Source organism: Danio aesculapii, chromosome 18 (assembly GCF_903798145.1).
Source record: "Danio aesculapii chromosome 18, fDanAes4.1, whole genome shotgun sequence".
Lineage (NCBI taxonomy): Eukaryota > Metazoa > Chordata > Actinopteri > Cypriniformes > Danionidae > Danio > Danio aesculapii.
Window position 1 is genome coordinate 4,216,442 of NC_079452.1, and position 25,784 is coordinate 4,242,225.

General features: G+C 35.4%; 1 protein-coding gene across 7 annotated transcripts in view; it reads right to left on the reverse strand.

Moving 5' to 3' along the window:
* Positions 1-287: 287 nt before the first annotated feature.
* Positions 288-25,784, reverse strand: part of ryr1b (ryanodine receptor 1b (skeletal)) — a 188,007-nt gene continuing 162,510 nt past the window's right edge. For all 7 annotated transcript variants that reach the window (XM_056478876.1, XM_056478873.1, XM_056478870.1 and 4 more), the window contains 21 exons: positions 23,886-23,966; positions 23,041-23,129; positions 21,079-21,207; positions 20,874-20,978; positions 16,853-16,934; positions 15,448-16,757; positions 14,767-14,846; positions 14,510-14,681; positions 14,311-14,397; positions 13,048-13,356; positions 11,472-11,602; positions 11,330-11,372; positions 11,113-11,246; positions 9,985-10,045; positions 9,736-9,882; positions 9,518-9,652; positions 7,495-7,651; positions 7,352-7,416; positions 5,686-5,786; positions 5,546-5,597; positions 288-2,428 (listed from right to left, as the gene is read on the reverse strand). In XM_056478876.1, coding sequence (XP_056334851.1) covers positions 2,333-2,428; positions 5,546-5,597; positions 5,686-5,786; positions 7,352-7,416; positions 7,495-7,651; positions 9,518-9,652; positions 9,736-9,882; positions 9,985-10,045; positions 11,113-11,246; positions 11,330-11,372; positions 11,472-11,602; positions 13,048-13,356; positions 14,311-14,397; positions 14,510-14,681; positions 14,767-14,846; positions 15,448-16,757; positions 16,853-16,934; positions 20,874-20,978; positions 21,079-21,207; positions 23,041-23,129; positions 23,886-23,966 — 3,566 coding nt within the window. In that variant the 3' untranslated portion in view covers positions 288-2,332. The remainder of the gene's footprint in view (positions 2,429-5,545; positions 5,598-5,685; positions 5,787-7,351; positions 7,417-7,494; positions 7,652-9,517; positions 9,653-9,735; positions 9,883-9,984; positions 10,046-11,112; positions 11,247-11,329; positions 11,373-11,471; positions 11,603-13,047; positions 13,357-14,310; positions 14,398-14,509; positions 14,682-14,766; positions 14,847-15,447; positions 16,758-16,852; positions 16,935-20,873; positions 20,979-21,078; positions 21,208-23,040; positions 23,130-23,885; positions 23,967-25,784) is intronic.

Sequence of the window (25,784 nt, forward strand, 5' to 3'; positions counted from 1 at the left end):
CTTACACACGTATTTAGCATATTTTCCAAATTTTAAATACTGTATCTGTGTTCTTTTTACATTTAATTTAAATTTTGGATGTTTAAAATTGTCAAAGTTGAATATTCTTTTGCATCTGTGCTTATCTCAGGATGTCTATATTGAACCATATACCTTTTACAAATAAACACTGGCATAACTGATGTATTGACGCAAGAATTGCATTACAAAATGACGCCTACAAATTTACACAATAAAAGAACACACAAAGAAACAAACAACAGAACAGAATTCAGACAGCAGTGCTCTTTAAAATACTGGAATCTGTTTAATGTGCATTGAAACCCAGGATTCAGCCTGATACACAGTCAGATCCAGAGAAAAGTTCATTTCTTCCCACTGTGAGCAAAACAAGCCAAAAGACCTGAACACGCTTTCGATGTGCCGCCGCAACATGTCAGCAAAACAGTACAAGGTGAAACATGCACATTTGAGTTTGTTTTAGTCGCCTGGAGACGCCTGATGCACAAAAACCAGAGACCTATGCCTATACTTCATCTATATTCGACAAAAATAAAGTATGAGATTTCGCCAAAAAGAAGAATACAAATCTAAAAGGCAAAAACACATTGTATTTGTTACCTCTATAATAACTTAACCTAATTCACATTCCTTTTCCGATTTTCTACTAAATTCTAACCTAAATCTCCCCCCACCCCAAAAAGGTACACAATACTCACTTGTGACGCAGAGTACCTTAAGTATTTAGAGTTCCAACAAAAATATATCATCTATGTTTTTAAGTGGATAAATTAAGTTGCAGAATGACACAGCATAGTTCACACCAAGGTCTTAAAGGAACACTCTACTTTTTTGGAAATAGCCTCATTTTACAAGTCACCTAGAGTTCAACAGCTGAGTTTTATAATTTTTTTAATCCATTCAGCCCATCACCTGTCTGGTGGGAGCACTTTTAGCTTAGCTTAGCATAAATCGTTGAATCAGATTAGACCGTTAGCATTTCACTCAAAAAAATTGTGAAAATTATTTCGATTGTCCTGAAACTATTCCCTAACTAGGTAACAAACAATGCTGCACAATAGCATTGCCCCTGCTGCAGTCATGGTACAGAAAATAATCAAAAATATTAAAAAAAATTAAATTTGAGCATGATGCTAATGGTCTAATCCAATTCAATGAATTATGCTAAGCTAAGCTAAACTAAAATTGCCCCTGTTAGACTTGGAGATCAGCTGAATGGATTAAAAATGGTAAAACTTAACCATTTACCTCTAGGTGATTTGTAAAATGAGCCTATTTCCAAAAAACAGAGAAATGTTCCTTTTAAATGACAGTTTTCAACATCGATATTACTGTGCATATAGACACGATTCTTTCCATAATCAGAGTAAAAGGACATCATCATGTAAAATGTCGAGAGGAAGTGTTCGATAAAACAAAGGACTCTCTTCAACTCTCTATATTTGTAATACAGCATTGTGTTCTTGGGACTGATAAATGTCCCAATATAAGACTAGAGTGCAAAACAGGTGGTTTCACATTTGTACAAAGTTAAAACTTCTTCAGACCATTTGCAATTCTCTGAAACTCAAAACAGAGAAATCTCTGGGTTGTAATACTTTCCTCTCGAAAATGTTAAGATATATCGGTTTCAAGCATTCTCGCATTCGCTCAATGTGCCAGGTCAAAAACAAAATCCTGGCTTAATATGTCAAAATGCTCTTTATTTAAGTCATAGAGCAGGATGTTACCACTCATATGGCTATATTTCTGTGGTATACGTCAATAAATTAAAATAAAACTATGTATTATATAAACTAAACAGCTATTCTACACATAAAAATATCGCTACAGACTATCAATCATAAAATCATACTTAAATCCTCACTGTACTTTTAAGATTCAACATTAGGCACTGAGATTTTGGAGATTCGTAGTGACAGACAAACAGAGGAGAAAAGGGAAGGTTTGTTTATGGGGCGTTTGTTCATTTTGGCTTGATACAGATTCAAAAAGTCCTTGGTGAAGAAGAAAAGGCCATGTAGTGTTTATATACAGTTTCAAATACTTTCCTTTATCATCTGATATTGGCTCGTTTCTTTCATTTACTCAAACGCAAGGGGAAATCAAAGATTTTAAGTGTTTCAGTGAGTTTGTGTGAGGTGTTGTTTGAAGACAAGGGTCAGGAGAGTTAAGTCAAGGCTACAGTCGGTCATTTATTTATCTATTGTTCCCTTCTATTGGCTATTTTTCCGCAATATTCTCTTCGACCCTCATTCCTGATGTAATGCTCTTACACACAAACACACACTTTCCAGGCTGCTAGTTGAAATTAGCCAAGCTGATCCTCATACTGCTTCCTAAAACAGTCACCAGCTGGAAAGAAGTCCCAGCATCGCTCCTGGTACATTTTCCACACGTATGACTCCTAGAAAGAGAGATAAAACAATATTGCATATGTAGATTTAGCAAAGTATTGAAAACATGAACATATCAAAGGGTCAAAGACAAAACAAAGTGACTTTCAAGCATCATGACAGTATAATGCAGCGTTTTTTTTTTTTTTTTTTTTTTTTTATTTATTTATTTATTTTTTTTATGTGAATTAAAAGCGAAAAACAAAACATGACATCCAATAAAATGTCATTCAGTTTCACAATAAATTATCCATCATGTCACTAGGTTTTAATCATTTGTCACCCACGATTTTTTTAAAAATAAATACATGTACTATGATCACTTTCTTTTAAATTTGATTTATTTTAATAAGTCTAGTACTAAAAGGTGCAGTAGGTGATCTGCCAAAATGCAAACCGATAGCATAATAGCTTTGAAAACACAGTCTCTTCCCTGCCGTCCAAAGCCATGCCTCCTGAAATCACAAACACACACTGTAAAGATGACAGTAGACAACCCACTAGATCATGTCATTCGCCAATTAGAAACTTTTAGTACAATTCCAAACAAAAAACTGTATTTTACATCTAGAATGTATTCAGTTGTGCAGTTAGCAAGCAAAACTTGTCATAATCATACCTGTCAACCCTCCCATTTTTCCCAGGATTCTCCCGTAATTTACAGTTCTATCCCGTGATCATCCCGTAAAGGTATTTTGCTGTTCATCTCCAGTTTTATTTATTATTTTTTGTCTTTCTCTGAACGGTGGCAATCAATATTAAAGAGCTGATCCTCCCTATACACAACCCATACTGCCGAACCACCAGGGGACACTGCTCTTAAATGTGAGTCTGTTCTGTGCTTTTGTTTTATTTAGGCATGAAATCCCTTTGAAATAAATATATAAACAGCAGGATTCTCTTCCTTTTCATTACAGGTGCCGTCGGCCCTCCTATGCAATCCTCACAACAGTCATATAGCGGTGCGCGACTGTCAGTTGACGCGCTCCATAGTGACAAATAGATGCTGTTTGCCAAATGAATTCTTTACACATCATTTGAAGCAAAGCAAAAGTCTAGGTTTTGTGTGCATGTTTGAACAGACATCTACACATTAATAATAATAATAACTAATTTTGTCCTAAAAGAGCATAAAAAGTTAGGAAAGCCATTAAATGCTTTTATTATAACATTAGATGTTCGCACATCTGATCTGACACCTCTGTTATTTAATGTAATCAAACTAAAAAGCCAAATAAATGAGAGATTCATTCGTTGCCTTTTAATCAGAATATATGTTATACAGTGAAGAAAAGATAAATGAGATTTGATAACTTAATTCTATTTCTTTATAATAGCTATTCAGTTTAAAAAGCTGAACTGTTTGCTAATGTATTTGCTGCTAATGTATACTATTTCTTTTTTCTTTTGTAAATAATAATAATAATAAAACATTTACTGACCCTTTAACTGTTTATTTACAATGAAACAGCTCCAGAAAAACAGATTTAGGGGATCCCTTATTATGGTGGACATATCCCTTATTTTCACATCCTAATGGTGACAGGTATGATTGTAATGTGCAATAGTTCATGCATGCAAGGATCGCTGGTCTTGCTCTCTCATGTGCTTTGTCCTAAAGCGAATATGGTGCTTGGCCGGCAGGGTGCAGGAATTACACTTATTACTAAGCCATACTTGCACGCTATTTTAGACCAAATATTCACAGGGAGCGCGTCACAGGTTGTTATTGTTCAAAAAATAAACCAATATGAATATAAAACCAACTTCATCTCAGTAAAGCAGGCTAGGTGGAATAGTGCTGTTTACTGATGTTTTGTTGTTAAACTAAATACAAATCTACAATATCGATGCTGTAAAAGGTCCCTTGTGAAATTGAAAATAGTCACATCAATCTTTCGCCACAAAATTTCAATGGCTGAACAACACTTCTGTACATATAACCCATTCATAACAACACAATCAACATCAGCTTTTGGGGGACTAAAATACTTTTAAAAGATAACATTACCGGTCTAACAGAAATAATTCAGCCAAGGAGTCGTCCTTACTCCAGCGTGCAAAAGTAACTCCAAAATTGATTCAAGATTTTAAAAAGTTTTGATTCAGCATTTGTTTTCACTGCCCTCTCGTGTGCATGTGTGCGCGTGCGGCGGATCTGCGTGAATGGGGTGTGCAAATGTACAAATCTACATTTGTCGACACAGCTTGTGTTATTTATCAGAGTTATGGGAATTATTGGCCAAACAAATTTTAATTGGATGAATATTTTTAGCCCTATGCCTTACCCAGAATATCAGAATCAGAATCGGTTTTATTGCCAAGTGTGCTTCACACACACAAGGAATTTGTTTTGGCTACAGAAGCTTCCAGTGTACATAAAGTGACATGTGACAACACAAAATAATCTGAAAAAATAAAATAATGATAATAAAAATGATGAACATTAAACAGATGCGGTTAGTGAAGAAACCTGGATGTTGAGTTGTATGTACAGATTGTTATAAATATACAGGTTATAAGGTGCTGTGTACAAGTGCGAATGTAGAAAGTATTGCATTGTATATTGATATAAGGTGCTGTGTACAAGTGCGTATGAGAAAGTATTGCACATATTTATTGCACAGTAGGGGAATATTTAACTGTTCATAAGGTAGACAGCCTGAGGAAAGAAACTTTTCCTGTGTCTGGCTGTTTTTGTGCTCGGTGTTTTTGTGCTCGATATAAAAATACATATAAACACATTTAGATCATATACTTTAATTATTACTATTGGTATGCGAAGAGACGTTCAACCAGCAAAACAACGCATGTTTCTGAGAACAAACACCTACTGCACATTCATTTTTACAACATTATATCTATTACACTGAATGATGAAGAAACACTTTACCTGTATTTTAACATTTATTTTCACAGAAGTTATTTTAAACAATAGAGAACATTTATTATGCTCCCTATGGATATAACTTTTTGTGAATGAATTACATTTCTTGCTGACACATAAATGTTAAAACCATATACACAGTGTCCAAAAGATAGGATTAAATTGATAAACATTGACATTCATATATTCCAAGAAAAAAAAAAACTATTTTGGACAGAGATGAGAATAAAACAACACTGACCTGTCCTGTGTGCTCCGTTTCATCCTTATTGATTAAATACATCAGGAAGAACCTGCATGGCACAAAAGATGTATATTTCAAATATGTAAACAAATATTTAGCCATCAGGAATAAACAAAAAGTTTCTATAATACACATACATGTAGTTGGCTAAATTGTGCTCCTCCAGTGTATGCGTCTCAAAGCCATGTGGAGTCGAGTCAAAGTAATCACTTCCAATTCCACAGATGAAACACTTAGTCTTTGGAAAAACAACAAAAGAAGGGTTTTATTGTTTTCAGAATGTGTCAGGCTGTAATACATAATGCAATACAAGTATGAGCTGGATTCCTAGCAAACACAAGGGGTGCTGTGGTACGCTGGAAGAAAGAAGGACAGTTATCTCTTAATTTGACTCATGACAACAGTTTAAACACAACCTCACTAAGAAATCTAGCTGATCCCTGTGTCTGATTATACCTACATATGCAGCAAAAATTATATATATATATATATATATATATATATATATATATATATATATATATATATATATATATATATATATATATATATATATATATATATATATATATATATATAAAAGTATATCTAAATTCACAGTATTTGTAGAGCGAAAGAACAAAAGTACCAGAACCTACAGTGCTACATCTGCTGAGATGTGTGTATTCAATAAAACACCTTACAATCCCATGGCAATAAAACAATACATTTTTGGGCACTTGAATGAAACTACTGCAGGGCTCAAAATAGCAACTTTTTTTGGTTGCATAGGATTTTAAAATGGGGTAAATGTACAGAGATTTAGAATTTTCCATCAGTCAGCTCAAGCGTCTTCGGGGAACTGTCATGCTATTATAAAAGCGCTACTTTTAAGATGTGGTTTCTTTAAAAATCCGTGATTTTCACTGTCTAATTGAGATATGATATAAAGTGGATCTCAGACTTGACAAGAAGCACTGCACTGCTAAAATTTGTAAATATATTTTGCCACAGTATTTTCAATAAGGTTTCTGCACTCCCCGCTGCTCCTGGCGGTGGTGTTTAAACTGTCTTTCATCTTGTGTACACTTGAAAAACTAAATGAATGCTTAAGTCTATTTACCAGATTCTATTTTAATTCACTTATATTATGGATGCTGTAAAATGTACCTTATGAAACTGAAAATAGTCACTTCAACCATTTTCACCAGAAGTTTATTGGTGGCTTAAAACACTTACTGTGGATAAAGCCAATTGAATCTGTGTGACCTGAAAACAGCAGCTCATTTCCATTTAAAAAGAAATTAAAACATTAAAAAGTGTGTGCTTTGACTGAAGAGCACATTTACATTATGTAATAATTGATCCATGAGCTATTTTGAGCTGAAACTTCTCAGGCCCCATCCACATGGAGATGTAAAAAAATTATATCATATAGGGTTTTCATCCAGACTGAACCAGTGTTTTGGTTGACAATTTTTTTGAAACTAGGACCCAGAGTGGATAAATCTGAAAAATGACTGCATGATACAGCACAGTTCGTTTCAGCTCCTTTAGGGGGCTTTTCAAGTCTGTTCCCTACCTAACATGGCACTTTTTTGTAACACCTCTGGTGAGGTTACAAATGAACCAACCCATTACCAAAATGTGACTTACACATTGTCATCAATTGGCTCAAGTGAATCAACACTACTAGCATCTTAAGATTTACAATAAGGCACAAAAACAAAACAAAAAAACAAACAAAAAGCTCTGGCTTCGTGCGAATGTAGCCTCAGGCACATTCTATGGACCCTGTAAACAAAATGAAAAAACAAACTTTACCTCCATGTCCTCTCGGACCTGCTCCTGCTGATCTCTCAGCTCACCAAAGGCATCAATGATCAGACCTGCACACAATGGATACATTTAATCTTGACACACACACCGACAATAAAACCCTGCCCTGAAAGAAACATTTTCCTCACCTTGAATGATAGCCAGCAGGATGACAATGACAAAAAAGAAGAAGGTGATGTCAAAAACCACACGGTAAAGTTCATACTCGTCTCCAGCTGGATCTTCAATCTCATCTCCTATACCACCACCAGCTCGAACACCCACGTACATATGGAACAGATAACACTGAAACAGAAGACATGATCTCAGACAGGCGTGAGGTGAGAGAAAATGTAACTGAACCAAATGTAGAAGGGTTGTTGACGTTGTATTTTCACTGTCACACATGACAAATATAAATATATAAATAGTAGTGTGACAATTTAACATTTGTAAATGGTTCAACATTTCTTTGTCTTCCATGGACTTCATTATAAAAAATGTTGTAGTATTACATTTTCAGCCAAATCTTAAAACTGCCCTATGATGTGACTGTGGCAGAACTCTATAAATAACAGCACTTATAAATTAAAAAGAAACATTAATAAATGTCTTAGGCCTACCCATGTCCTTTAGTGTGACTCCCATTTATTGAAAATATCCAACAAGTGACAAGTTATGGAGAAAAACAAATGTTATTTATAGTTTGCAAAAAAAATAAAAAAGCACTATATGAAGATGAGTGTCCAACAATAAAGATGAATCACTCTCATGCTATTTGTATATCATTAAAGACGTGGTCCAGAATGTATTTTTAGGGCTTGGTTGTGTTTATAAGATGCAACATGAAAATGACTGTTCCTCAGAAAGGCCCGCCCCTAAGAGGCTATGATTGGTCAGCTAACATAATGTGCTGTGCTTTGCGGATTGGCTCCACGTCACCAGGAAAAGCATCACACCGCTACAAGCATACACTTTTGCGCTGTGTAAATACTTTCAGTCAGTGTATCTGAATCAGTTTGTGCCTGAATCAGACAGAAAATGATACAGGACACAGCTGAACCTCATGTCTGCTCTCTAAAATAAAATCTGACAGGTGTCTTTCACATATATTCGGGTTATAAGCATGTGTAAGTAATGTGAAACGCTCACATTTCTTTTGCAAGTTCCTTATTTGAGATGTAGAATGCAGGGAAAGCAGCCGCATAGAGAGACGCTGTACACGCTGGTGAAAACTGTGTGTTTACATTTTGACGGATAAATATGTATTTGTAGCTAAATTGTTAACGATGGCAAACAGCATTTCCCGTTGTTTACATCCTTGTTAACGTCCTTGCTACAATATACCATTAATGTTATAAACTGTGCATGTAATCAATTTTAACAAACAAAAATACAGGTTGTGGCTCACAGTCCACAGCTTCGTCTATTATGGTTGGAGCTGCTCCTCCTTTGAGGAGCTTTTAGCCAAATCCAGCACTGAACTCTGGGAGATTTTAGAGGCTATCCATTGTCAAATGCTAGCTATATATATTTTATAATTCTCTAGAACATAATTATAATGAAGTTGTAAGCACTTCTCTCTTTGTGTCGTGTCCTTTGGAAGCCCAAATACAGAAACAGAAAAGTCTCTGTGGAAATAGCAGCATTTGGATGGCATTTTAGCTTTCTCTATTACATTACAGTGCCTCTGGCTACGGCCCTTTGCTGTGCGGGGTGTATGTGTGTGGTGAATGTGTGTAACCTGAACCTTTTGTCATCTCAATAGCTCGAATGTAGATTCTTGTAGTCCTCAGACTTCATTTGCTGTAGGCTTTGCTAAGCTAACTCTGTAAAATCCAATGCCCCCATTTGCATTGAACTTTGAGCATATGACATTCAGAGATGTTGTTTATGTTCACACAGCTACATTACACATCAATGTTTCAAATATGATATAATAGTGGACCACCCCTTTAAGCTTAGTTTTTCTTAACTGTTTTGCTAAGTCACAGCATAGAACATATTGTATTTAAGGTACAATTTACTAAAAATGTAAAAAAACAAAACAAAAAAAAGATAAAAATAGTGAAAGAGTTGAAAAATTTGTGAGCCTTTATATTATTGTAAAATGGTATTTTACAAAAATAAATAAACTTTCTGCCTATTTGAAAGCTATCCAGAAACACTTACAGTCATCATGTCGTCACACTTCATGTCCGGTTCGTCTTCATCCTCACTCATGTTGTAGAACTTTCTGAAGAAGTTGAAGGCCACCACGGTGTAGAGGTAGACCACCACTGCCAGCAGACCCACTGTCATCACCAGCTAAAGAGTCGTCATGAGGATTAACATCTACAATTGATTTCTATCAAATATTAGCCAGATATGATGATTTTGGAGAGCTGTACCTGTTTGCCATTGTGGGTTACAGAGGACAGGATGGTGCGCAGGGTTTTGACGCCCATGGCAATGTCCAGCAGGTGACAGGCGTAGAAGAAGTTGTTAAAGTGGCCGAGCAGAGACATAACCGTGTACCAAACCAGATACAGGAACGTCTATGAGCAGATTAAAAAAGCAGATCAATAGTAATAAACATCATCAGTGCACTGAACAAAGCATATAAGGAAAGAGTCAATTCTGATTTTAATGAAACTCACATTATCAGTGAAAACCACTCCATTCTTCCAGATCTGGTATTTGATGTCGATAGACGTCAACCTGTGGATTATTGATATATTATAACAATATAATCTCTATTTTATAACTAATAATTCTAATTTATAAATAATTCTGTATTTATGAGTAGGGATGTCCAATTCTCAAATCAACTGACTACAAATTTGAATACATACATTTTTGTGAATCAAAATCCTACATTTTTGGGTTACACAGCTTTTTTTTTTCTTTAAATGACTGTAATCGGTAAAGGGTTCCCCTTTTATTTGTTTTTGCATTTGCAAGTATTCCAGAGAGCCATGTAATGGGTGCCAGCATGTTAGTCTGTGCTGCAGTCGAGAGATTAGAGCTGTTGGGTTCATAACATGTTAATTCATCAACTTCTAAAATACATAAACATTAACGGATGCTTAACTGGAAGATAAATAGAATAAATAATGGTGTGCATCTTATGTGAATAAAGCACATTGTCAGATTGTGTATAAAAATAATTATTGTTGCCATCTCCATTGACATCAGCATGTATTTTACAAACCATAATTTTTTTTTTTTGCAAGTGCTTATATGTCTGAAACTTCAAATATATGTTATTTGTTTATAAACAATTTTAATTTAAAAGCAGATTTGAATTTAGCAGCTGATCATGTGATGCACAGAACATTCTAATCACACCGGTGTGATCATACACATCAGCATCATTAAAAAAAAAGAAATCTCAGTCAGACTAATAAGAAACAAAATAAAATGACATAAAAAGACGGAGAGAAAACAATATTACAAAAATTAATAATAATTACAGAGACATTATTAACCTATACATCTAAAGAAGGGGCCCCAGCTGCTGTGTTGTCTGCTAGTGTTTTGGTGCATGTTCTAGTTAGTATCAGGTAATAACACCAATATAGTTATCTTAACATATATACATGATGTACACGATCAGGTGTAATGTTTTTATAAAAACCTCTATAAATAATTATCACTGCACCCATATTAACAATAACATGCATGCTCTTTTTTTGTATTACTTAACATCAACATGCCTTTTTGGTATCAAAGTTGTTATGTTAATGATATCTACACTAATAAGTGTGTCTTGCATCTTTCTGTACCATGTGAACATTGAAGGATCAGGCTGACGCTTTTTCTCATGTGTCATAGCGCTGACATCAAGAGATGCTAGATCCATACCCAGCAGCTCAGCGATTCTTTCTCTACCATAAATATCTCCATACTTCTCTAGCACCTGCAAAATAGACATGTTTAGTTGCCGAAAACACACAATACACAAAAGGTAACATCTGCACACAGTTTTGACAAACCACTGACCTTTCGCTTCACAAATTTGTCCCAGTAGTTGTTCGGGAAAGTCCTAAGTGGAAAATAGAAGGAAAACCATTTTAGTCATTCCATCTTGAAATCTATACATTTATAAATAATAATAATAATAATAATAATATAGTTGTTTTACGGTGTATTGAGAACTAGTCGGTCCCACTGGCCCTTGATGTCATCATCTTCTGGTTGTTCAGTTACATACAGACCATCAAACTCCAGTTTACGGGCCAGCTCCTTCTCTCTCTTAAAGATGACTAAAGGAACCTGGACAGGTATAAACAAATTAGCAATTCATATCAGATTAATCAACTGACAGAAATATTTTATACCGCCTCATGTTCCACAGAGCAATGAACATCTCATAGGTTTGAAATGACATGGGGTGAGTAAATGATAATGTCGTTTACACAGTGGCAGAAATTAAAAGTCACAATTTTTGTTACTTAAAGTTAATTTAACATCAGGATGCAATCATTTTTTACTAACTAACTTGCATATGCTGTGCACAGCTTCAGTCTATGGCAGTGTTCATTAAAGAATCAATCTGTATTTTTTTTTTAACAAATCAAATGATTCTATGATTGAATGCCCTATTTATACTGATGGTAACTTGTTTATTTCACAATGAATGAGCATTTGAATAAATCAATTGAATGAAAGAGTGTGACCAGAAACAATTTAGATGATGTTTTGTTTTATTAATAATAAAAAATAAAATAATAACTATAATGTTATTTTTTCAAAACACTATATTTAAAACTTTAATGTAATAACATTGATTTAATTATGCATTTAAATGCACTCATGCCACCTATAAACCTTATTAAATATACCAAAATGCTACTTTTCTATGCCATATCTTATAACTTCTTGTGTGGTAACTACTGTGCTTCAATATTGTGTAATTATTATAATTTAAATTATTGCTTTAAGTAAGCATTTATAAAAATAAAATATATTTAATAATTTGACATAAAAGACAGATTTTAAAATTTAGAGGTTAGTAAAATACCCTTAGATATAAATAAAATGGCCCTTGAAATAACATGAGAACATGTCGACCTAAAATAAAACCATGAAGCCATGATTCAAAATCATTAATATTTTTAAAAAGTTTGTATAATATCTGCTACATCTGACAGGAACTGTACATTAAAAAAATACATATTTCAGATGAATGCGCAAACATTTAAAAATAAAGGTAAAGTCAAAGACAGTGCTTTTCATAATGAAATGTGTATTGTTTGATGGTTTTATCTTTCTGTGTTTAAGCTATGTACGCCCAGTTGTAATATAAAAAAATTGTTTTAGTACAAATAAAATAAAACAAAACCCTTACCCCGAGTCAGCAAAGCAAAGCAAAGCAAAGCAAAGCAAAGCAAACCAAAGCAAAGCAAAGCAAAGCAAAGCAAAGCAAAGCAAAGCAAAGCAAAGCAAAGCAAAGCAAAACAAAATAGAACTAAAAAACAAAACAAAACAAAACCCTAACCCTGCATCAACAAACTAAACAAAACAACACCTAAAACTAAACCTAACCCTAACCCTGTGTCAACAAACAAAACAAAATGAAATGAGACAAAATGAAAAAACAAAACAAACAAAACCTAACCCTAACCCTGTGTCAACAAAACAAAGCAAAACCCTAACTCTAACCCTGTGTCAACTAACTGTCAACAAAAAAATCCATATGTAAACAGTGAGCTCCTGACCTTGAGGCAGTTGTAGCCGATAATGCACAGGAAGGAAATGATGGTGTGTAAGATGGAAAAGAAGGCCATGGCGGGCTCCATATAACCAGTGCTCTCCTCCAGGAAGTAGTAGACAAACCCGTCTTCCTCATCTTCCTCTCCATTCTCCTCCATTCCAGAACCTTCAGCCTCTCCAGAGCCTTCAAAGACCCCAGAGCCCTCATACACAGCAGAGCCTTCAAACACAGCAGAGCCCTCAAAGACTCCAGAACCCTCGAACATAGCAGAACCTTCAAACTCTTCCTCCTCTCCAGGCAATCTGTCAGACACCTAAAGGAGGAAGCAGCTGGTTTGAATCTTCAGATTTAGCTCCTCTAATTATTACAGAGAACCACATGCCTTTTAGTTCTTTTGGTGCAGGGATTTCAACTTTTTGATGCCTACTAGAAGTACTAGTACTAGAAAGTACTAGAGAGTACTAGAGAGCCACAGGTATGGGTATCTTACTAGAAAATGTATTAGGCAAAAGTTAAAGTCACGGTTTCGAATATTATTTGAGTAAAAGTATGTGACATATATTGTACTTAAGTATAAAAGGTATTTTTTTAACTATTTAATGTACTTGGGTAATGAAAGAAAAAGTACAATTAAATGCTGTAAATAAAATGAAACAAAAAACTTGAAATGATCATGTAAAAGACTTTTAAACGCACCATTTGGTTGCTGAATCTGCACTTTACGTCAGTGTGTTTACTTTAATGTCTTGACGTTGGAGAGGGACTTTTTAAATACCAATATCTATTAGTGTCTTTCAGCATAAGACACACTTTCTCTAGTTTGTTCATTCCCGGACCACATCACGAGTGTCGTTGTCAGTTTTATTGTCGAGTAGGCCTACTATAAATCACTTGCTATCATGATATGCTTGTTCGAAAAATGATATGAACAGCTGAGTGCTGTGTGAGCACTCGATTACACATGCACTAATTGAACCAACTGACTAATTGAAGTAATGTAGCAGAGCACTGATTTAGTGAAACTGACTTGCTATCTGTTTCTTTGGTTTTATTTTGTAGTAAGTAACGAATGTTCTTCAGTGAAATGTATCTTAGTAAAGTCAATGTAGTCAAATGTATCTCAGTCGAGTCAAATTGGCAGTTGCTAGAAAAATAAAAACTCGTAAATAATGCAGACACTCGTAAATAATGCAGTATCATTACTTTGTTAATTTACATCATTGACTATTTCTAAAATAAGCAACTGTTGTTTCAAAATCCAACTGACCTTGTAGAACAGCAGAATGAAGTTGAGTGCAAAGGCGATAAACAGAGCCAGGAAGCGCAGGTTGTAGAAATTGCGAGACAGGTAATTCTAGAGGATAAAGTGGTTAAATATTGAATTGGTTAAAATCCTCTGTAAATAATCTACATAATATAATTTAATAAAGTACCATATAATAATTAACAATAATAAAAAGAATTACCATGAATTTGATTCTTTGGACTTCAAGTTCATTCCAGAGTTCAAAGCCCACTTCCTCTTCCTTCTTGCCTTTCTTTGCTTTAGCTTTGGCTTTAGCTATCTCCGCTTGCTCTTCTTCTTGTTTGTCCTCAGTCTCAGGTTCTGCCTCCTTCTCTTTCTCTCCATTTTCAGCACTTTGATGGAGAGAATAAATACAAATGTTCATATAAGAATGTATTGTATGGAAAAATGTATCGTTCTAATTTCTCAATTACTTACTCTGCTTTTTCAGGTTCTGGGGCTGGTTCTTCCTCTACTTTTTCCTCTTCTACTACTTCTCCTTCTCCTCCTTCACTCACCTGAAAAAAAAATAAAAAGAATTACGAAGCAATGATTAGAAGTTCCTTTGTTTTTGACAATCTAAAAGAGCATGTACACAAAAGCTGGTGAGGAACAATTGACACGCTGAATGCTAATCGAAATTAAATCAAGATTGTGATTTTGAAAAAAGCTGCGACTCTCTGTAGCACTTTATTTTGATGACCCATTTGAGTATTAGTAGACTGTCTGCTTAATATCTGTTGATACTGCTCCTTCAACAAACCTATACTGACTATACTGACTTTAACTGACTATAAGAAATTTAGCAAGTACATGTCAACTTACTATAACCCTAACCCCAACCCTAACTTCTAATGAGAATTAGTTGGCATGTAGATGCAATGTAACTTAAATTCAACAAACGGACCATCAAAATAAAGTGTGACCCGACTCTCATGGACATCTTGTCAGAAAAATGTTTCTGTGTTCAGTGTACTACGACTTTGTGTAGCCAACTCTGCTCCATCTAAACGCACATGCTGGAAGTTTACTTGAACCAGCTTTACTGACAAAGATGCACATGAAAATCACCTCGATTAAATCACCCAGTCTAACTACAAGTACTAAAGTTCTTCTCACCAATTTTCTCTTCAGCAGTGGACTGCCTTCTGGAGTAGGAGGCTCCTCTGGTTCAGTTTCTCCCATGTCTCCAAGACCACCGTGAGGACCAAAACCAGCTCTTCCATCTTCATCTTCTTCTCCCTCTTCTGCTTCCTCCTCTCCTCCTCCTGCTCCCTCCTCTCCCTCACCGGCTCCACCTGCTTCCTGTACCTTTCTTGCTCCTGGCTCAGGAGGAAGGTCACCGTGCACCTCGTCTTGAGTTGGGTCAGGCATGTTAGTCAAAATCTCTGTCAACGTCATCTTCTTAGCTCCCTCCACGAGACCTCCTCCAAAGAGAGTGTTCCAGATCAGCAAGAAGAAACCTTTGCAGACGCTGTAGATGAAGTGCAAGATGCCGAAGAGGACAGTATAGAGGAACATCACCAAACCAACAATCATGTCCTTTATGGTCATTTTCCTGATTTTGCGGTAGCGGCGTCTGAGATTGCGGAAAGTAAAGAGGCTAAGGAAGTTAACGATGCTCTTGATGAAGTCAGCAAAGGCTGAGCTCGATTCAGGCGGTGCTTCTTCTCCATTCCCTTCCTCTCCTTCTCCCTCTCCACCTGCTCCACCACCGCTCTCCTCCTCTTCTTCTTCATCCTCATCTTCAATGACCTCCTCCTCTTGCTCAGAGATCTGCGAGGCGATGTTCATCTCAAAGATGGTGTCCTCACAGAAGTTCACGAACATCTCCATCTTCTCAGACTCGCCACCCTCATTGACCACATCAAAGATGAACTGCCGTTTTGATTCTCGGACCTGAGGCATCTCCCACTGGTTACGGTTGGCCTCGCTGATCTCAAAGTAGATACGTTCAATCCTTTTGCTAGCACCCATGATCTCGATTCGGCCCAGGAAGGGGCGGAAGTAGTTGAGCACACTCTCAGCTTGTTCCAAGAAGTTCTGCAAGCGAGTGTCGTGAGGAACATGCTCAGACAGGTTGGTGAGGAGCACGGCAATGTTGAAGCCAATGTCTTTGGCAGGCTCTTGAAAGCGATTCGCAAACTCCTCAAAATTGATCATCTCGTTCTCATCAGCTTCAGAGCAGGACAGCAGGAACTGGATCTCAGATGGAGTGTACTGCTTCTGACTGTCCATAGCCTTGGAGAAGTCTTTCTTGGAGATGAGACCGCGAGGGTCTGTCACATAGTCACGGAAAGCATCTGATGCCACAATATCTTTCAGTTTGAGGAACATGTCGAAGAACTTGAGAATCATCTCCACGTTACTTGATGACTCAACCAGCATGTCAACCATTTGGCGAGCGATTGTGCCATTAACAACATTACCTGTGGTAATACAGTGAATCGGACCATGACTAAAGTTGATTTACTGATTTATAGGCCACCAAGAAAGTTCAGTTCATTGAGCAGATATCTCTTACCCTCGAGTAGAGAGAGAAGCATCACCACCATGTCCTTCTGTAGATCCAGAAGCTCCTTCAGCAGACCAATTTGACTGGAGTCCTGTGTTCACACAACCAAATTCAGACACACACACACAAAAAAAACCACAAAGAATTATTCAAAAATGTCCTAAATTCTCTACTTAAAAGCCATTAAAAGGCTTTTGGTTGACATAAATTGCATAAAACTCGTTTACCATTTTAAAATAATATGCACCATGGAACCAAGGAAAGTATTTGAGTACATCAACTTCTCTGTGGCATAACTACAGTAGCATCTCTGGGTCATTGATTGCTTTTTTTGACAAGGGGGTGGGGAGATTTGAGAGACAGCACTACTGGGACAAAAATCCACCTACTCTCAGCTTACCTCAGAATGGGTTCTACTCCAGAAATGATCCTGGGTTTGCATTTATAAACAGACACAAACATAGCATCACATACTGCAACCTATCGTCTAACACATGGACATATGTAGGCGGATACAAACATAATAAAGCCAGAAGAAGATGTCAATGAGGACGACCACATCAGCAAATTAGCAATAAGCTGGAAGCAAATATTCAGAGCATCTGCTCAATATTGTGCAGCAATGTTATTCTGTATTGCCTCTGTTAAATTCAAAGTCTTCATGACAAAGTACCTGCAAAATATATTGGTAACACTTTCTATGAAGCGAACGCAGGGAGAACATGCAAACTCCACACAGAAATGCCAACTGACCCAGCCAAGGCTCGAACCAGCAACCTACTGCGCCAGTGCGTTGTCCTATATATATATATATATATATATATATATATATATATATATATATATATATATATATATATATATATATATATATATATATATATATATATATATATATATATATATAGATATATATATGTGTGACGCAATGACGCAAGTGGGTAGCACGTTTGCCTCACAGCAAGAAGGTCGCTGGTTCGAGCCTTGGCTGGGTAAGTTGACGTTTCTGTGTCGAGTTTGCATGTTCTCCCCGTGTGGATTTCCTCCGTGTGCTACGGTTTCCCCCACAAGTCAAAAGACATGTGGTATAGTTGAATTAGGTAAGTTAAATTGTCCGTAAAGTGTGTGGATGTTTCCCAGTGATGGGTTGTTGCTGGAAGGGCATCCGTTGCATAAAACATATGCTGGATAAGTTGGAGGTTCATTCCACTGTGGCGACCCCAGATTAATAAAGGGACTAAGCCGAAAAGAAAATGAATGAATGAATATACACTGTATACACATTAAAATGCTACAATATGTTAATAACACTTAATCATGTACACTGATTTATACATATTAATTAGTCTGTCATGATTGTATTTATAAAGACACAGTCTGCAACATTAAAACATTATGTTTTAGTTACAAAGACTCAAAGTTACGCTGATTATATATTGTCAAATAAGTCAATGCTTCAATATTCTGAACAAGAGCCCTGTTGCTTTATGAATACTTATTGTAAGTCAGTTACTAATCTGTATAAATGCATCATTGTTTAAATCAGTGTATAATGTGTTAAGAACATGTATATGAAAAAATCAAATACATCCTTAATAAGTATTAGTAACTATTATAAATGTAGCTTCAACAGTCATTATATTACAGTATAGGTTCAGTCGTGTCTTTAGAAAATACATTTACACAATTGTTATGCTTGATCATAAATAATATAGTGTAATGCATGGCCTTCATAGATTCATAGAATGTGTTACCAATATTTCCTTAAAGTGCCATAATTTGTAAGCCCTGTACAGAACAAGTACAATATTTTGCACATTTGGACACATCCATTACAGAAAAAAAATTGCATAAGCAATACATGAGCTTCACATGGGCCATCTCACATTAAAAGCACATTTGAAACACATATGAAACATGTGGATTTGGAACATTTTCATATTAAAAGAAGTATGTGTTTCATGTGATTTTAATATGTAAAACTCATGTGATGTGAAGGTGTTTATTCCTTAAGATATAGTACACTGTATAAGCAGTACGGCCTGTACTAGTTACAATTATTATGCTCTAATATGTTTGAGGAAAATAAATGTCCTCTATAAGTAAGCAAAAGCACATACAAGGCATAGCAACACTGTGTATCAAAATGAACCCAATATGGTTAAGTCCAAGACAAAAATGTCAACATTTAAAGAGACATGAGAAGAATCTTGACACCCTGACAAATAACCAATAATTATGATAAACTACACCTCCTATTCCGCTTGCAGGACACGTGCTGACACATAAGCAAAATGGAAGAAACAGGAGTGTGTGTGAGGACAGAAGTGCAAAAGTGCATTAGGCAGACAGCAACAAAAAATCCTTACGCCTTCTCGGAGTCCTGGGTCAGGGTGCATCTGGCAGGGTTACACATCAGAATAAAAATGTTACCCATAAACATTTTTAATACATTTTTGTATTGATCTCATCTCCCACTCTCTTGTAAACATTCACTCATTTATCATGTTTTAATTTCTTTTCAATTTTTTTTTCTTTGTACATACAACCTAGGCTAAAATTGCTTTAGAATTCAATTAAAAACAAGATCATTATCATTATGTTCAGTTTAAAACTCAATCATCCCACACAGCCAGATTTCATGAGGGAACTATTTTATAAATGGTCAGAAAAATGTAAAATTCATCATAGGAATTCATTCATATCAAAACATAACATTTTTTTAAAGAAGGTGTGGCCCCAAACTCAACGCTTAAACCCAATCCTCACTGGAGGATGAGCTAATGGTTCTTAAATGTATGAATGAGATTCATACAAATTCATATGAATTAGAAACTAAATCAAAGAGTTATGAACTGCTGTGAGATTGTGTTGTCTCAGATTGCTGGTCGAGAAACTAAATTTGACACATATCTTTCGACAAACTGGTAAATGTTTTACTATCCTTTTTAAAGCCTGAGAATGGGAGAGATTCTCAATATGGAGAAATACAAAAATGCAGTACAATAGTACCAGATGTGTAACGAATATTAGAACAAGAATCAAACACACAGCAGATAGATTAGTGCAACAACATCACACTATGAAAATGTTCTACACCCATGAACTGGTCACAATTTTTGACTACATCGGACTGAACAGAACAAATACAGAGTGAAATAGAGGAGTTTTGTGTTAGTGGACTAATTCACTATAATTAAAAAATACAATTAAACAAAAAATTGATTTGGTAACTACAATAATGTTTCTTCTAAATATGTAATTCATGATATAAAAAGAAAGTAATTAAACCTGAATCAAATGAGATTATAATCTAACTTTCAAGCGTGAAATGTAATTTTACCCAGGGTTAAAAGCAGTGTTTAGAACAGTGATGACCTGTGGTTAACCACAGTGTGTAAACCAAAATTAGTAAAATTAGTAAGAAAAAAACCCAATAATAATTTCTAAAATAAATAATATAAATGTTTTACTATTTTGCACATGCATGGATTATGCAAGTAAACATTAGTGCTGAGAAAAAAATGCAAACTCCAAGCCAGAGAAAATGTGTAATTGGTTTACTTTCTGGTCATACTTGTATAGAATATATAGATAATACTTATATAAGTATGCATGTATGAGTTCTATTCTATAACAAAAACAATATGATCAATGTAGTTGAAACAACATAAAATGAAAATTAAGGAACATATAAAAGTATTTTCCTTAAAAATCGGATATTCCTGATCTGATGTCTTTTCAGAAATACTTGCGCAGCCATACTTACTGACAATACAATGCATTTTTTTCTCCGATTTGCTTTGCGTACAGATGGTGAACTGATGCTTTGCATTTAGATTAGGCAAAACTAAATGACAAGTGCTTCATTATGTTGAAATAAACAAACATACAGATGACACTGATTCAGAGTTGGTGGAACTTTTCCAGGAAAGTGCCGGAGTCTTCTAGGTGCAATAAAATTGATCAATATGGTAACATCTATCAGTCATGTTAGGGGTTTGTGTTTGCTCGACATGTGTGTTGATACCTGTGCTAATTTCATCATCATGTGTGCGAACACATGCAAAAATCCCACCACGGCATCCCACAATCTGCTGTGAGCGAGAGACTGCTGGTTTCCGGTGCAAGGGCCCTATGGTAAAAAAAAAACAGCCAAGAGGTTAAACATGATTGAGATGGAGTTCTAGAAGAACCTGAAAGAGCTCAACTTCACAGACAAGTGTCAACAGTACCTGGATATACTCTGTCAAGCTGTTGAAAACCTGTTTAGCAACAGTCATGGCCTTAGAGAAGTTCCTCTTGCCTGGTTCATCAATGATATCCTTTCCAGAGTAGTACCAGTAGAAGTCACTGATAGACTCCTGAGATGGAAAAGACAACAATGACTTGAAGAAACCGTAATGAGAGCAGTTAAACCAGAACCAAAAAATCCGTCATCATTTATTCACTCTACACTTGTTTCAAACCTTTCTTCTGTTGGACACAAATATAGATATTGTGAGAAATCTTTAAAAACTGGTTGTTATTAACATTGGATGTCTGGGGTTACCGACTTCCAACCTTCTTCAAAATATCTTTATTTGTATTCAACAAAAATAAAAAATCTCAAATGTTAGCAACCATTTGAGCGTTTTAAATGGTAAGGAAATTGAGATATTTTTGGTGAATTATCACTTTAAGTTGTATTTGAATAAGTCTTCTGACATTTTTTTAATTAACTAAGGTTTTACAATTTTGCAATGGAATAGCTTTGCTGAAATAAACTCTAATACCCTGATTTTTCTTGTGTATTTAAATCATTCTAAAATCAATGTTTCATTCAAATTAAAAAGCACAAAATAATATTTCGACCTTTTAAATACTACTAATAGTATTCAATTTAAGTGACCTTTTACACAGAGCGTTACATCTAAAACAGCGTTCAGTAATGTTTTTTTAAAGCAAAGCACAGAACACAAGAGTCACAGCCCCTTTGAGCAACTGTAAATAGGAGCTCACAATGTCTGCCCCTCCATCGAGTTTCTTCTGACTGACCCACTGCTTTGAATCTAAAATCAATGAGCGCCATTGTGTGTAAAAGTTGGATATATTCACACGTATATCCATCATGTATAATTTAACATTGCTTGACATTGCAGTCTGCCATTATCAAAGTAAAATTTATTCAAACAGACATAAATACAAATAAAAAGTGACACTGGTTTATTTAACCACACTGACAAACACAGCTCTGCACGTAAAGGATGATTTTTTATTGTATTTTTAAAAAATATTTCCCAAATGATGTTTAACAGAGCAAGGAAATTTTCACAGTATGTCTGATAATATTTTTTCTTCTGGAGAAAGTCCTATTTTTTTTTTATTTAATCTAGAATAAAACCAGTTTTACATTTTTAAAAAATCATTTTAAGGTCAAAATTATTAGCCCCTTTAAGCTATATATATTTTTTGATGGTGTACAGAACAAACCATAGCTATACAATAACTTGTCTAATTACCCTAAAATGCCTAGTTAACCTAATTAACCTAGTTAAGCCTTTAAATGTCAATTTACGTTGTATAGAAGTGTCTTGAAAAATACTTGAATCTTTGAGACAAATTGTAGGTACAGCTACATGTTTTGAATGAAACTCCAGCTTCATACTGCACAAAGCCATGAAGAAGACGAAATTTATTTTGCACACACAAGATAATTTTCCCCACAGCTTCTAGGACATTTCTTTCATAGATGAAATGACTCCATTTCTCTGTTGCCTGTTCTGAAGCACGGATTCTGAGTAGGTATGCCTGCTAGCCTCTAAAGCTATATCTGAACAAGCCATTAGCTTTTAAAGAAGTAGCTGGTGACATCTACACTGGCAGGAAATTCAAATGGGTCAGTTATGTCAGATAAATACAATCAAACAATTATCATATATATATATATATATATATATATATATATATATATATATATATATATATATATATATATATATATATATATATATATATATATATATATATATATATACACACAACTAGTTGCATGTTTCTTTTCAAAATGTTTGAGCTGGAACACATATAAGAAGCCTAACTAAACACAAAAACATAAGTAAATGTTCAGTAAATGATAAGTAAATTATCAGATTTCACCTTGAAATCGTTAGAATAAATTTGGGGCAACTTTAGATGTAAAGATGATGAAACTTCACCTGCAGCCTGAGCAGAAAGTCCACAGTGCAGATGATGATGTTGATAGTGGTTGTGCTGCCTGTTTGTGTACGCAGATAGTTCTGGAAATCTAAAAGGAGAAGCTCACTCAAAACAAGCTATTCTTAAAATTAGCTACATTTATGCATTTACCCTCTAAAATAGAGGTCACCAAACTTGTTCCTGGAGGGCCGGTGTCCTGCAGATTTTAGCTCTAACCCTAATCAAACACACCTGAACAAGCTAATCAAGGTCTTACTAGGTGTACTTGAAACACCCAGGCAGGTGTGTTGAGGCAAGTTGGAGCTAAACCCTGCAGGGACACCGGCCCTCCAGGACCGAGATTGGTGACCCCTGCTCTAAAATATCTAAAATATGTATGAGTGTTAATGCTGTTAACGAAAATGGACATTAGATGCTAACAGTGACTACATCAACATGCAATTTCTCTGACAAAAAATACAGTTTGCTGAATTGTGCTGTTCATTCATTAAATTAGTGGATCAGAGCAGATCTGAACCCCGCTATGGAGGTACTCGCTCCAGCCCTTTAAGTAGCCTAGTGTTAAAAATGTAATGTAGTTCAGTCATAAAACGGTAAATACATGATGATGACTCACTTTGTTGTAAGTTGTAAGTCGCTTTAGTCAAAAGCGTCTGCTAATTGACTAAATGTATACATAAAATGACTGGCTGACAACATGATGCTAGATCGCAACTTTTCGTTAGATTGTTTTTTCAAGGACAAAAATACCTTAAAACAAATTTGTGTGCAAAAGTTGTGTGCATTTATCTCCCAGGTGTCCTTTTTTAATCAAAATCATAAATATAAGTCTCTGGAAGCTCACCATTATTGTGGCCTTCACAAAGCAGTTGCAGGAAGCGGAAAAGGTCGCAAGTGAATTCATCATCCGCCATCACTTTCTCCTCTAAACAGGGAAACACACAAACAGAATGTGAGGGAACAAAAACTAAACAGTGTGTTATTAGACAACATTACTTTCCAATTCAATAAAAAGTGGTTAATGTGAAAAAACTAATTAGAAAGAGCCAGTTTTGATACTACAACTTTTAGATTGGAATATTAACAGAAGTTTCCTGTGTTGATGGTGAGACTTCATCCTTTGCACTTAATAAATAGGGCCCTATCATACACCCGGCGCAAGGCGCGACGCAATTATTGTTTTGACGTGTTGCTCCACGCTGTTTAAATAGCAAATGCATTTGCGCTCATAAGTGCGCCCATAGGCGTTCTGGTCTAAAAAAGGAGGCGTGTTAAGGCGCATTGCTGGCGCGTTGCTATTTTGAGGAACTATAATAGACTGCACAATAGACCAGATCAAAGCTGGTCTAAAGTCCACCGCAGAGCGCGTTAGTTGTGTAGCTCGCTTAAACATTGCTTAATAGCCTACACACAGGGTGTACAGCAATACGCAAATATCTTTACAAATGAAAAAAAATTAAAGGATTAAAATATTACAAAAAACTAGAATTTAGAAATAGTTTTGAAACAAATCTTTGCGCTTCACAAACGAAATGAATTATGTATAGGCTAATAGATGTAATAAATGGATTTTGCGCATGGATTGTCAAAATAGAGCCTATAGATTCATATATAAGAAATAGTCAACCCAAAAATTTAACCATGTCATCGTTTACCTACCTCATTTTATTCCAAACCCATATAATGCACCATTTTATTGTATCAATTCAAGATTTAGATAAATAAATTAAAATAAAACATCATAAACATAAGTAAAATTTACTATAAATGAAGTCTGAATTAATTTTATGACACCTTTAGAAGTTTCTTTCTTTCTTTCTTTCTTTCTTTCTTTCTTTCTTTCTTTCTTTCTTTCTTTCTTTCTTTAAAACTTCTACTATTATTCTGTAAGTAACAGTATACAGGTTTGGAATGACACAGGGGTGCGTGAATCACACTGAATGAAAGCACTATCATTTTTGGGTCAACTATCCCTTCAGATACTTTGGGTGTTCTTTGATTATAATCACAGCACTTTCAGCCCCCATTAGCATGTTAGTAGAACCACAAAAGACCTGCTGTGCCACATCCGTTTAGCTGTTCACTGAAGCAGACCAGCAAACGTGGAGACCTGACATCAACACAACGTCTAACACTAGTAGACATACGCACACACACTGACAAATTAGACATGAAAAATATGGCCACTTTAAAAGGACAAACATTAATACAATAACTGAGAGAGAAAAAAAAAACATGAACAAAAACGTACAAGGACACACATGGAAAAGATCACAGACACGGAAAACACAACAACAGTGAGATCTTCATGGAGAACATAAATGGAGAAGAGTTTTGGTCTTCTCAGACAAGACCTAAAAAAATAAAACACACTGACTCACAATCATGCAAAACAGATCTACTGCACTCCTGGAGGAGATGGAGAAAAAGGGAAAGATGAGCCATAGGAAGTTGAGGCTTCAATGGATTAATGTGCCTTGAAGTTTATAAATGGGAATAAATTGCTATTCTGGGTGCACACCAAATGCAAATTTAAGTATCTGTGCGAGTAGATTACATACAAAGTCAATGCCAACCTGTAAATAGAAGCAACTTTCTGCAAGGGAACTTGAGTAGAAAATTTATGAAAGGTTAAAAAAAAAACATCCTGTGAGTAATCTAGAGAAAGTGATGCAATGCTTTGTGTCTGGTGTGAACCCAACACAAGACTATGAAGAAGAAAAAACATGAAAATATCCTTGTT